The 13,662-nt window shown below is 43.6% G+C and overlaps 1 protein-coding gene across 1 annotated transcript in view; it reads left to right on the forward strand.

Annotated features, from left to right (window-relative positions):
* Positions 1–8,946: 8,946 nt before the first annotated feature.
* Positions 8,947–13,662, forward strand: part of astn2 (astrotactin 2) — a gene marked incomplete at both ends in the record, with an annotated part of 632,381 nt that continues 627,665 nt past the window's right edge. The window contains one exon of the mRNA XM_083657387.1: positions 8,947–9,337. Within this exon, the coding sequence (XP_083513513.1) occupies positions 8,947–9,337 (391 nt within the window). The remainder of the gene's footprint in view (positions 9,338–13,662) is intronic.

Consider the following 13,662-nt stretch of genomic DNA (forward strand, 5'->3'; position numbering starts at 1 on the left):
CTGGGACGAGTCTGACTGACAAGTTAACTCATTCCTGCCTGCCTGTCTGCTGGCTGCTATCCGCGCAAATAGGAACACTACTGGCCTCAGTGGCCTGCCTGGCCTGCTGTTCAGTGAGTGGCCTGACTGCGGGCAAAATATATATATACACATTATGCTATATATATGTATATATATATATGTAAGGGATAATGTATATTGAGGCGGTGATTACGGGGGAAATAATGACCGACAGGTGGATTGAGCCCGACGCGCAGCGGAGGGCTTAATCGTTCACCTGCCTACAACTAAATCATTCAATAATCTGACAAAAATAATTATTCAAATAGATTTTTTAATAGCGTTTTCAACGACAAAGCGGTTTCATTCGTAATTGGCACACAAGACACCACAGCTGCAACTGGTTGGCCTAATTAGTAGTGTTTGCTGACAAAAAGCTCTTATCAACTGATTAATCCAGGTGTGGCAGAGCAGCGGTCGGTTGTCGAGAAATAATGACCGGTGAATATTGTTGATTGACCAATCAGAATCGAGTATTCGAGAGAGCCGTGTTCTAAATATATATATATATATATATATATATATATATATATATATATATATATATATATTGCCTGGCCTGCTGTTCAGTGAGTGGCCTGACTGCGGGCACACACCAAATTTATTATTATCTTTTTTTTCAGGCCAGGCCACCGGGCATTTGCCCGACGTGCCCGATTATGCAGTCCGCGCCTGCTCCTATCCTATCTTACAGTACATCCTCCTCTAGTTTGGACTGTGCAGCACCAAGCTCGTGCTGCACACCAGTGCACTTTCCACATGTACCTCTGCACCGTACTGCAGAGTGCATCTCAAGAAGTTTCCACATGTACTGCAGAGTGCATCTCAAGAAGTTTCCACATGTACTGCAGAGTGCATCTCAAGAAGTTTCCACGTGTACTGCAGAGTGCATCTCAAGAAGTTTCCACGTGTACTGCAGAGTGCATCTCAAGAGGTTTCCACATGTACTGCAGAGTGCATCTCAAGAAGTTTCCACATGTACTGCAGAGTGCATCTCAAGAAGTTTCCACGTGTACTGCAGAGTGCATCTCAAGAAGTTTCCACGTGTACTGCAGAGTGCATCTCAAGAAGTTTCCACATGTACTGCAGAGTGCATCTCAAGAAGTTTGGCGTCGGCGCTCTGGGAAACAACTCAGCCGAGCAGAGAGGCCAGGCAGCAGGTCACACAACATCCAGGGTCATCATCATAGTCGACCAACCAAGCCAGCAGTAGCTTGGCTTCATGGTCCAAGCTCAGGATAACTGCGAGCAGGGTTCTGGGCAGAGATGAACAGGCTTCATCATGGCTCAGACAGTGTCAGCTGGATGATGATCAACAGCTACTGTAGCAAGGGAGATGGTGTCAGTTATGATATGGATGTATAAGAAGCAGAAGCCTCTACCGTGCAGACAGCGAGTACACCTTTCAGATGCCATTAACAATCTATTATTCTATCCCTGCAGAAATATTTCATACGATGATAATAGCTCGATAAGAGCTCAAGCACCCTCAACACTAGAAATGAGTGAACACTTAAATTAATTCTGAAGCCAAACACATGCACAGTGAGTGGAACGGGCCCCTCCTGAAATCTGACTATCTCTCCGGGTGCCCCCCCCCCTATTTCCATTGGCTCCGAGTGATGTCATAATGAGAGTATTTTCAAGTTTTCCCAAACACACACACAGCATGTTTCTTATACGAGGGGATCAGCCGAGCAGCATTTTGCTAAACAAACCGCGTCACTGGGTGGCAACGGCAATGGAACCCTATGGAGCCCAAGTGGCGCGAGGCTTGTGTGTCTGACTCTAGCCAGCTAACTCTGTTTACATTTTAAAAACTGCGGCAGTTCACACAACTTTAACACGACATGCATATATTATACATCAAACTCTTGAGCTGATTCTGCTCTCACTCAGAATGTCAAAATATGAGCGATGTGATGTATCGTTTTTGAGCTATTAACGTTTGTTTGGCACAACTCATACTATTAACTGCCGCGGGGTTCCGCATTTCTGGGTGGCAAGTGACGTCACGCGGATTCGTCCTATAGCCTAGATAGGCGCATCTATGCACCGGCAGTATCGGCATGGCTGCCGCAAATTAAAAAGTTTGGCCAATGTACAGAAACTGATGTAAAATGACTTGGCATCGTGTCCTGTGACACCGGAGGCTACTCTGAGACTGGGAGTTCACTGAGCTGTAGCTTGTAAACACATCGCTTATGTGAGACAAGAGATCACCTGCCAGATGGACAGGGGCACAGTCCACCTAAACAGAAAGCTGTGGCCAGTGTGGAGACAGTTGAGCTGGAACTGGGCTTCAGATTATGCAGGATTCTGCAGCCAGGCTGAGCAAGCCCTCTGCTTAAGTGAATGGCTGACTGGAGTCTAGGTTAAATACATGTAGGTGTGTTTATATTTGTATTTGTATACGATATTATTCCCATGGGGCAATTTGTCCTCTGCATTTGAACCATCCTAGACACACACAGTGCGTAGCCGCAGTGGCCGGGGACCGACTCCAGTGCTTTTTGCCAGTGCCTTGGTCAGGGGGCACTGACAGGAATATTAGACCCTAACATACATGTCTTTTGATGGTGGGAGGAAACCGGAGCGCCTGGAGGTAAACCCACAGAAACACAGGGAGAACATGCATAGTCCACACAGAAAGGACCTGGGACGGACCGGGGCAATAGTGCTTCCACTGAGCCACCAGGTGATCAATCTTGAGGGCCCCTAGGCGGCCTTCTATATTAGGTCTGCTGATTCAGTCCCTGTTTTTAAACCACTTTGATCAAACTGCTTTCCCTAATGATTGATAGCGGTGCTCCTTACATGTTAGTGCTCTGACTAGTTTTTATATTTCTGGCTTTAACATTGTGTTTTGTATCCCTTTTTTTTTTACCTACCGTTGTGTGTTGTATTTGATCTTATTTCTTCTGGAAAGCACTTGGTCCTCTATGGCAGTGGTTCTCAAACTTGTTTGGCTTCAGTACCCCCTTTCACTGAATTCTGAATCCAAGTACCCCCTTTATCCGACTACAATCTCTTGCTTAGAAAACTGCAAGAGAAACGATAGCATAATGATGCAATGAATGAATGATAACCCACCCTTTGAAGAATATAACATTACAAAATAAGACATGGAGTGAAAGAGTTACAATTAGTGCCTCCTGAGCAGATTTATTTTAATGTTTCAGTTTATTTCATGATTTATTCTTAGATTTTTCCATTTTCCCCCTTTCTCTCAAGTACCCCCTGTAGTACCGCCACATACCCCTAGGGGTACACGTACCCCAGTTTGGGATCACTGCCTATTTATTTGTATAGCATACCATAGGCCCTATGGTATGCTATACAAATAAAATAGATTATTATTATCAGTCGTAGCCTATTCAACCCAGACCTGGTGCCACGATGAAAATGACTGGTTATAACTGGTGAGGGGGCAGATATTTGTATCTAGTAAAACATAGGTTATGTTAACCCGCTATGCATATTTCTGGACTTTTTAACCATGCAATAGCCTCTGCAAAGCTAAATAACAACAACACAAGAAAGACTACTGTTTCAGAATCAAATATTTATCTCACAGCAGCGGTGAAATGAAGGCAGTATTAAACCTGAGTGCCCTTGCACAACACAAAATGGAAGTGTCTGGAGCACTCTGAGTCACTCTGAACATAGGTCTATGCAAAATGATAGAATGAACGATTATTTGACTGCAAAAATCTGCAAAAAAACAAACAAAATAATAGCCAACAGTGCCAGGGTCAGTAAAAGAAAAAAAAATAAAGGGATCAGCTCGTGTTGTCTGTCTTTCTGCACATATGTTGTGTGGGTGCAGCTCTCTCTCTCGCTCTCTGTCGTTGATCGTCACTGGAAATGTCACTTCTCTATGGTTTCCATTCTGTGGATTGCTACAATGGAGAAAAAATTGCCTAGAATTAGGGCCGAAAGTTCAATTCACAACCACAAAAAGCAGGCTGATTGAACCAAAGTGATGTGTATCTGTCTATCTCTCCTCCACTCCATTTCAGCACCGCGGACAGCGCCGCACGGCCCTATGCATGTAAACAGCCTAAAAGCATCCGGGCCCACTTCAACCCCCTAGCAAACACCTAACAAGTACTATGACTACTAATTTGACAAATACTGATAAGCCAAATACTACTGCTAATTGTATTACTTCTACTATTGATATTACAACTGCTGCTTTTACTACAACCCATAGCTACAACTACTACTTTTAAACACATTATTACCTATCCTTCTACAGTATGTTATTGATAACTGATAATATAATTGATAATAGTGATAACTGACTTTGGCTGTCAAATTTTTTATATCCACTGCCCTAGTGAAAGAGGATGAATTGTGCACCCTGCCATGATGCATCTCTCCAGATGTTGCCATGCTGTGGTAAATTATACTATTTTGAAACACATCAGAAGATCTCAATCTGCCCTCACCAGATGATGGTTAGAACTGAAAGATTGAAAAGCCGCCCGCAATAATTAACATGGCACGGAGCCAAAGGCATTAGCAAGGTCCAAAAATACCCCATGGAGATCTCTTTTCTTCTGCTTGGCTGATTGAATCTGGTGCCAAATCATCTTGTATGTTCTACCTCGCCAGAAAAGCCTTGTATTACAGCTTTTTGCACTCTTGTGTCAATTAACCTATTGCTTTCTATCCTGGCAGCCTCGGTGCCACTACACTTCTTTTTTTTTAATGCATTTTGCCTTTATTATAGGCAAAGTAGGAAAGGTGGGGGGAGAGAGAGGGAGGGGAGCGGGGATGACATGCAGCAAAGGACCACAGGTCGGATTCGAACCCGGGTCGGCCGCGCGAAGGACCAAGCCCTTGTGGTACGCGCTCTCCACCAGGTGAACCAACGGGACGCCCCCGGAAAATCTTTCTTTCTATTTTAAGGAGGCAAATAGGTAGAAACGGAATATCTATCTATATAACCTTTCTTTTTGGGAATGAACACTAACTTCCAGCTTCCACAAGAAACTCAACGTGTCATTTCCACATGTTATAATTATAACTTCCAAAAAGTCACCATGGAGTTTTTCTCCCTTTTCGTGCAGGGGTTATCAGATGAAAGTAGCACTTCCATTTTTGCAAACTGAAAGACTGTTTTGAGAGCATGAACCGTAGTTTGGAGAAAGATGTCATAACTGTAACTTGAGTGTTGAGCAGTCAGTCAGTCAGTCTGTCTGTCTGTCAGTCAGTCAGTCAGTCAGTCAGGGGTAATGTTGGTTTGGTATTGAGGGAGCATAAGCTGCACAGGTTTGGTTTCTTAATCGAGTTAGCCCAAATCTTTCTGAGAAATATTTTAGATTTGAAAATGATTTACAGAGATTTCTTTTTAGAAACTAAATAAATGCATGGGTTATACTGTATTAACTCCAGTTTACCCTCCATCAAGTTTTCTCTGACAGCCATAGCAAGGAAGCAGTGTCTTCTCTTGATATACTGGAGAATAAAGAACAGCCCAGTGCTTCACCCTTCCAATTTAAAAAGAGGTTTACCGTACGGTCAACTTTGGAGATTAAAAAGGATATGCATTACTGAGGTAGAATTTGAAAGGCAGGCCACAGATTTAATTAAGTGTTTTTGGTCGAAGGGATATGATAAAGGAATTTTGAATATGTGCCTATCGAGAGGAGGTGGATAAAATAGTCTATTTTCCTCCAGGCCGTCCTCTGGCTCAGTCTGAAGTACAGTATATTGGTAAACACGAAAGTGAAAACGCACTTTCAGCTCACGGCTACAGTGAAGATTTTCAGAATTAAAAAATGCCTTTGGGCATGAGAAAACAAATGAATGTGGACAGGTATGCTGAATGCAGATACAATTGGAAATCATTTTAAAAAGCAGGGTCCAGATCCCAACCAGGATCAACTCCAACTCACCCGTTCCCTTTCCCCAACAAGGCTTTGTGTACTTTTCCTCCCTCTTCATCTTTCTTGGAATTTAATATAGACCTTGTTCACAGCAGCCATTGTGTGTCTCAAGGCAGGTAACCAGCAACATCACTGGAACACCTAAATGGAATGGAAGTTGCAAACCACCATTAATGTGATTGGTTATACCTGTGTTTAACCTGCCTTGAGACAGAAACAGTCTATTAGAACCCATATCCATGGTAAGGATGAGATGAGATGAGATATACTTTATTGTCCCGAGGGAAATTTGTCTTTGGCAAAGTGCAATAGTTCACATAAGCGTTTTAAAACAGATACAGACGACACATATTAGCAGCGTTTGTACATTCAATTGAAGCAACAGTCACTCACACTGTAGGTATAGCTGACCTAGAGTCAGCTTAACCATAGTAGGGAGCAAATTCAATAAATTAGAAAATAAATACAAATAGAAGCATATTCATCATGAGTACTAATCACAGGTCACACCAAGTAACAATACAATAATACATCGTAGGACCGGAATATAAGTGCACAATCACCAGTATGGTAATAAAAGTATCACAGTTAAGAGCAATGCAGATGTACAATAACCATCATAAAAGTCTAACTCCACTAAGGAGAGGTTATAGGCACTGATATTCAGGTAGCAGTTGGCAGAGCTGTGTCTGCTGAGAGCAGCTATTCTTTATGAGTTTGGATAAATTGTGGGGAGAGGAGCCCTGTGATTGACATTTAGCTCCATAGTTCCACAACTCCTGAATCCTGGCATTACCATCACCACAGACAGGTGTTTCACTATTTAGAAGAAATAAAATGTGTCTGGTCTGAACCTGGATCCTCATCTGTCCACAGGATCAGCACATTGGGTGGCTGACTAAATTGGGCCGTGCCCTACCTGCTGACAGCTAACAGACAAACTTCACACCAGTGTTGTCCATTTTGCCATAAAGAAATTGCGAAAAAGCAAACAAAAAGGTAATTTCAGGCAAGAACACATTTTATTTTTTTCTCATATTTAAATAGATGTGCTTAATTTGGTTCACTATAACTTTTATATCCAGGAAAATACAAACTTAACTTAACCTGTAGCTAAATAGACGACTAGTAGAATTGGCATGGTTTGAGATATTGACACCAATCTTCACCAGGTAGTCGGGACATTCAGGAACAATAAACAATACTTTCCTCCCTAGCTGTTGTGGCCCAGGTGGTGCCGCAAAGCCTGTTGCACACTGTTGCAAACCGCTTCGAGGAAACATGACGTTCAACCCGGAGAACGTAGCACACGGTGCAATGTTTAACAGATTGAACACACCCTTTTTCTTTATTTTTATTTTGTTTTACCTCGTAATAGTTCCCGGAGGTAAGTTTCTGGATTAAGCAGTGCTGTATCTTGCAGCAGAATGGACCGTTTGTGATGTACTTTGAAAGAGTAAGACATTTAAAGAATCAAATTGAATATTATTGTCAGCATTGTTTTATACATTCAAACGGCCCATCACGTACTTCCTGGAACTATCCTTGGAACTAACTAGAATGGAGCTCATTATGCTACGTGAGTCACGTGACAATCAAGCACTTTGGACTTCCGTTGGCATGACTCTCTCTTCAAAGACTCTGGTCTGAAGGTTTTCTGCCTGTTTTTAGCGACCCCACACTCCTGCAAGACCAGGGCCAGTAGAGTGGGAGGGTCATCAGACTCATCACACTTTCAGATGTGTTATTACAGAAAGTGTATGAAACCCATGACCAAAATAGTCATACATTCTGCCACTGTGTTATGGTTGGAATTCTAGTGAAAATAAATTATTACTTGCTCCAAGGGGCTTGCTACTCTAGGGAGTAATGTATGCTGCTTACATGGGCCTATATGGTTCCACACTGATGTATGTAGGCTATTGTAAATTTATTTTGTACTATTTTTTTTTATCTCCTCGTCTGTTATATTATGTTCTGTGGGTATTTGTATGTTTGTTTGTGATGGGAACATGCTTGATGGTGTGGCAATTGATAGCCAGGTGCAATGACATTTAAGAGTTTGAAAGAATTGTCTTCCCTAATAGGTTTGCCTGTCTGTCTACTAGCCTATAAACATTTTAAATTATAAAAAGATCATGAAAAGAAAATTAAGGGATCAGCCGATCAGCTTGTTACTAAACAAACAACTTACTGGGGGTAACTTTATAATGGGACCCTGTGGAGCCAGCCTTGAGTGTCTCACTGGAGCCGGCTGTGCTGCTTACAAATTCACTTCATTTCAAAAACAGTTCACACAACTTTAACACGACATCCATACATTATACATCAGACTCTTGAGCTACTTCTGCTCTCACTCAGAATGTCAAAATATAAGCCATGTGATGTATAGTTTTTGAGATATCAACATTTGTTTGGCACAACTCATACTAGTTAACTGCTGCGGGGTTCCGCATTTCCGGGTGGAATCGTGGGAATTGTGATGTCACGGCAGATTCGTCCTTTTTGCTGGGGACCCCCTGGAACGCCCGCGACCACCCCTGGGTGCCCAGACCACCACTTTGAGAACCACTGTCACTGGATTTCTGCTTGGTCAACATGGTGCACATCTAAAATAAAATAAAATGTATGACTTTATTTATATTTTAATTTATATAATAATGAAATATTTATCTTATTTCGACAAACACCAGTTTTACACATGGCTTGCATGGCATGGCTCGCCATTATGTTTGTCTTTAAACGAACACATGTTCGACTAATATTTTTGAGACTCTACATTATATTATTATTATTATACACAACACACGTGTGCTCAAAGTATCCGTGTGAGAGGAAACGAAACCCACATGTCCTCCTCCTCACTACACCTGTGCTGCCGCCTCCTGGACGGACATGACTCCCTTGCAGCGACTGTACTATAAATGAACGGACAGCTTATGAGCCCCACTCAAAGCGAGCTGGAGAGGCACCGCACACAGGGAGCGGGATGGCGGGGATAGTACTACCACTACCACCACCGCGCCTCCGCGTCCTCCTCCTTCTTCTCCTCGCGGGTGTCTTCTTGACAGTACGAGCCAACAGAGGGGGGCCATCGCCGGACGAGGAGAGGGACCCGGAGAACGACGCGGAGACCCCATGCGAGGTTAAAACCGTGACCGTCTCTACCCTGCCCGTACTCCGGGAGAACGAGTTCAGCTTCACCGGCGGCGGCGGCGGCGGCTCGGGAAACGTGGTTGGAGGAGGGGTCGGTGCAGGTGCTGCTGGTGGAGGAGGAGGGGGGGAATCCCGACTCCTATTATTCGTTAGAACAGACCTACCTGGACGAATTTCCGTAATGGATGATCTTGACAACACGGCTCTCCCCTACTTCTCACTCGGTAAGTATTGCTCTCTGGTACAGTTGTTTCTCCTCCATGCTACTCTCTCTCTGACAGCCTTAGCTGGAGGCTGCAATTGTGCGCATAGGGACCATCGCACCGTGCCTGCTTGGTTAGGCTGTGGTCACACTTTAAACATGCATGCTAGCGTTGTAATAGCCTATAGTTATGACATCTGATAAAGGAAATTATTTTATTTGAGTCGGAATGAAATGCTGCCAGCTGTCCAGTAAAGGGAATGTTAGTATAGGTTGTATTTTGAAGCACCTGTCAAAAGCAGCACGGGGCATTGGCTGCATGGGAAACCAACTCAAGTAACTAACATTAGCCTACTTACTACTGCTACTCGTCGTTAAAGTGTCTCGCTCTCTTTCTCTCTCTCTCTCTCTCTCTCTCTCTCTCTCTCTCTCTCTCTGTCTCTCTCTCTCTCTCTCCTCTTGCATCTGATGCCATGAGTTTGATTAAGGAATGAAAAACAAAAGTTTACAACACTGTCAACATTCGGTCATTGCAGTTTTCAAGAGCTTCGACTCAGTTGATGCCTCAGTTGATGCTTGCTATGCCTCTTTTATCCGTAGTTTTTGTCTGTCTAAAAAAAATACTCTCCAGATAATCAAGTGAATCACAAAAGATATCCTCAGTCAGGAGGACATCTAAAAAGTTCTCAGTGAAAATAATTTAGTTTGGTCTTAGGATAGCATCACTGATGGGATAACCACACAAGAAGATGATAGTGGGAAATAGTTTGTGCCTTAGCCTACTACACCAACCAAGAAACTATTTGTTGTGTTAGAGCAGCAGCCGATGCATAAGGTGGAATTGCTTCACTTGCTTGGTCTGTATTTTTCATTTATGTCACAGAGTTATGTGAAAGATTAATGTTCTAATACTCTAATACCCTTTTAACCCATGACTGTTTTAATGACTGTATTGATATAGCAGTGCCTGGCACACAATCTTGAGCACAATGGGTGTGTATAGTACATACAGTAGGAGTTTGTGTGAACAATAGGTGCAGTAACATCATGATATGGATGACCAACAGCCCATAATTGGGGAAATCTTTTGTAAATATTATAGATAATTGTCTCAAGTTTCAAAATCACATCAAGGCAACTGTATTGGCTTGGTATGACAAGCGAGCACGTTAAACGGCTAATGCGACGCAGCAGGAAGTCCTAACTGGAGGTCAGTGATAAGGGAATTGATTTCACAAATCCATAAGAATGTCTCATTATTACAGTTTTCAGACTCGGGGGGGGGGCGGGCTGTCTCTTTTCACTCTGTCTCAATTTCACTCTGTGTATAGAGAGAGAGTGCAGACTAAACAGAGTGCGGAAGAAGCGCAGGCAAAGACCAGGCTGAGGGGCTGGAGCATTAACGCTAGTAAATCACTTTCTGTTCTCATTAGGGGACGGGCGTCTTGACTGGTGAGAAAGGGCCTCTCTGTCCTCCCCGTTCAGCCAGCAAGCAGATTTGCTGCTTCACCCTCCTCCCAGTGCATGACTGCACTCTGTTGATGCTGAGGGGGCTTTTTCATGCGGGACACCCACCTCTCTCTCTCGTGTGTAATAGAAAGCTATGATGATGCGCTGCATTGCGTTTCGTGCACAAGTTGAGGTGATGAATTGGTTGAAGTCGTGATCGTGATGAAATAGTGTGTTATTAGCGTTATAGAGCAACTTGGAATCCGGCGAGGGAGGCGGAGGGAGGAGGCACACAGTGCACCACCACACAGTAGGGGTGGGAATCACTGATGCCCCACGATACGATATTATCACAATACTTAAGTCACGATCCGATAGTATTGCGATATATGCGATAATGCTAATATTGCGATATATTGTGATTTATTATCTTTTTTCAACTGCAAATGATGTCCTAAAGGTAAAAACTTTGTCAACATCTGTTTTATCTAATCAGATAAAGTTTCCAGTCTGTTCATCTCACTTCAATAATTTTTATTGGAGTAAAATGGGGTTGTGAAGCAGACAGACTGACCAACACTGTCATAAAAACCTGTCATAAATGTTGCATGATGCACTTGACATTTTGTATAATAAAATATCACGATACTTGGCATTCGATACGATACTACATATTGCCCACAAAATATCACAATACTATGCTGTATCGATTTTTTCCCCCCACCCCTACCACACAGTGGTACCAGCGTTATTAGTATTTAGCAAAGACTTATGATGATGATTGTGAGTGTGGGGGCAGTGCTGCTCCCAACGGTTAGAGGAGCGAGCTTGTGATTGGAAGGTCGTCGGTTCAATCCCCGCCGGGACCATCAACAGGACAAATCTGGGTGGGGAAAGTGAAAAGGCAGGGCATGCCCCTCACTCATTCCCACCACTGAGGTGCCCTTGTGCAAGGCGCTTAAACCCCAACCGCTCCAGTGGAGCTGATCAGTGGCCAGCAGATCAGACTGTGGTTGTACTGGTCAGCTTCCAGGTATGAATGTGTGTGCGAATGTGAACAGGGCGCTCCTGAAAAAGAGAGCATTGCTCTCTCAGTGAGACTCCCCTGGATAAAAAGAAAATGCATGGGCATGATGGCAATGTTAGTGGAATCTGGGAACCCAGAGTCTATTTTTATTTGAAAAATAGACTCTGGGATAGCCCTACCTTTTTTCCCGGCTTCCTGTACAGCGCGCCTCTCCTGCCACCGTCACTTCCTTTTCCGCGTCGTCTGTTTCGGCTATTCGCTAAGAACGTTAACGCAAAAACACACTGCACAGTGCACAGAAGACGTCAACTCGTCTCACAACAACAGTGGAAGATTACTGGAGGTGTAGTAGTTGTGACTAGTAGTATCGCCAAAGTCGTGGCGCAAGTTGCTATTCAGACTGTAAACAGTGGAGCACGGACGCGGAAAAGGAAGTGACGGTGGCAGGAGAGGCGCGCTGTACAGGAAGCTGGGGAAAAAGCTAGGGCTGTCCCAGAGTCTATTTTTCAAATACAAATAGCCTCTGGGTTCCCAGATTGATGTTAGTGTAACTTATGCAATGCAAATACTTCAAAAATAATTTGCCTTACTATTAATTAAAGACTATACATTCCATTGTAGGAGCTTGATTTGATGATTTGTCATTATGACAGATCCTGGTCAATTAAAAAGTAGCCTATTAGCAATCTGTGCCGACGGCTTCACAGGGCGACCAATCCAACTTGTATGGCATCAGTAGCAATGTGACGGCATGATTGACATAATATTATGTTTGTTTAAAAACGGACTAACGGAGCCACTAGTGTCTGACGAGCCGGCCGGGCGCAATTTAGTGCCGAACCAAGGCCGGCGACATGAAGGTGATCACATTTCAGTAGTAGAGGATACGCACGACAGCACACTTTGTGTCTCACGAGAAAGTTCATCTTTGCTAGTTTCTAGCACTCAAAATCTACCCCCCCCCCCTTTTAATTACCACTGGGTCGGTGCATCAAAGGCCGTGTTTCAATGGTAATTAAAAGAAGAAGATAAAGAGGTGTTGAGTGCTAGAAACTAGCAAAGATTTACACTTGGGCATAAGATACGATACGGCCCCATGTGTTTTTGGCGTGACAACGAAGAAAACTAAAAGTGTGACACCGAGGCAAGTTGTCAACCTTTCGGATTTGAAGCCGACGAAAGAGGTAAGCCCGAAAAAACGTAGACGAGGCGACATGTAAACACTGAAGGGGGAGGGAAGAAATCATGGCAAAACGTGGTACATTTATGAATCTAATTTGCATTCCCACCTGCGAAAATATCATGCCTCCATTACTGCTCTCTCAGTCTCATTAACGTTACTCCCCTGTCAGCCTGTCGGTTCGTTTGAGTTACGTCCACAGTCCGCTGTTTACCGAGCAATTGTGAAGATGGAAGAGGGACTAATGGCCACCAATGGCGGCTGTCCTAGTAATTGATTATAGGAATATTATAGACAGATGTGTCTCTCTGTGTGCCTCGTACAGCATGAGCTGGCATCAGAACGAGTGTGTGTGTGTGTGTGTGTGTGTGTGTGTGTGTGTGTGTGTGTGTGTGTGTGGTGACACTTCTCCCACACAGACACACAACCCTCCGCTAATCGCTGCATCGTGTGAATACAGCCTCCATACTCCATTATAATTTTTGTTTTTGATAACAAAATATAAATGAATGAATATATTAAATAAATATAAATGAAACACAAAGACATTCATCACATTACTAGGGCTGGGTTTAGTGTTGCACCGTTATACCGGTGGCACCGGTCTGCCGCGGTGCCAAAACGTCACGATGCCTACTATGCCAGCTGCTTTTATACATGTACGAGTCGACAGACACTACTACCATTGGAT

This window comes from Poromitra crassiceps, assembly GCF_964638095.1.
Source record: "Poromitra crassiceps genome assembly, chromosome: 21".
NCBI lineage: Eukaryota > Metazoa > Chordata > Actinopteri > Beryciformes > Melamphaidae > Poromitra > Poromitra crassiceps.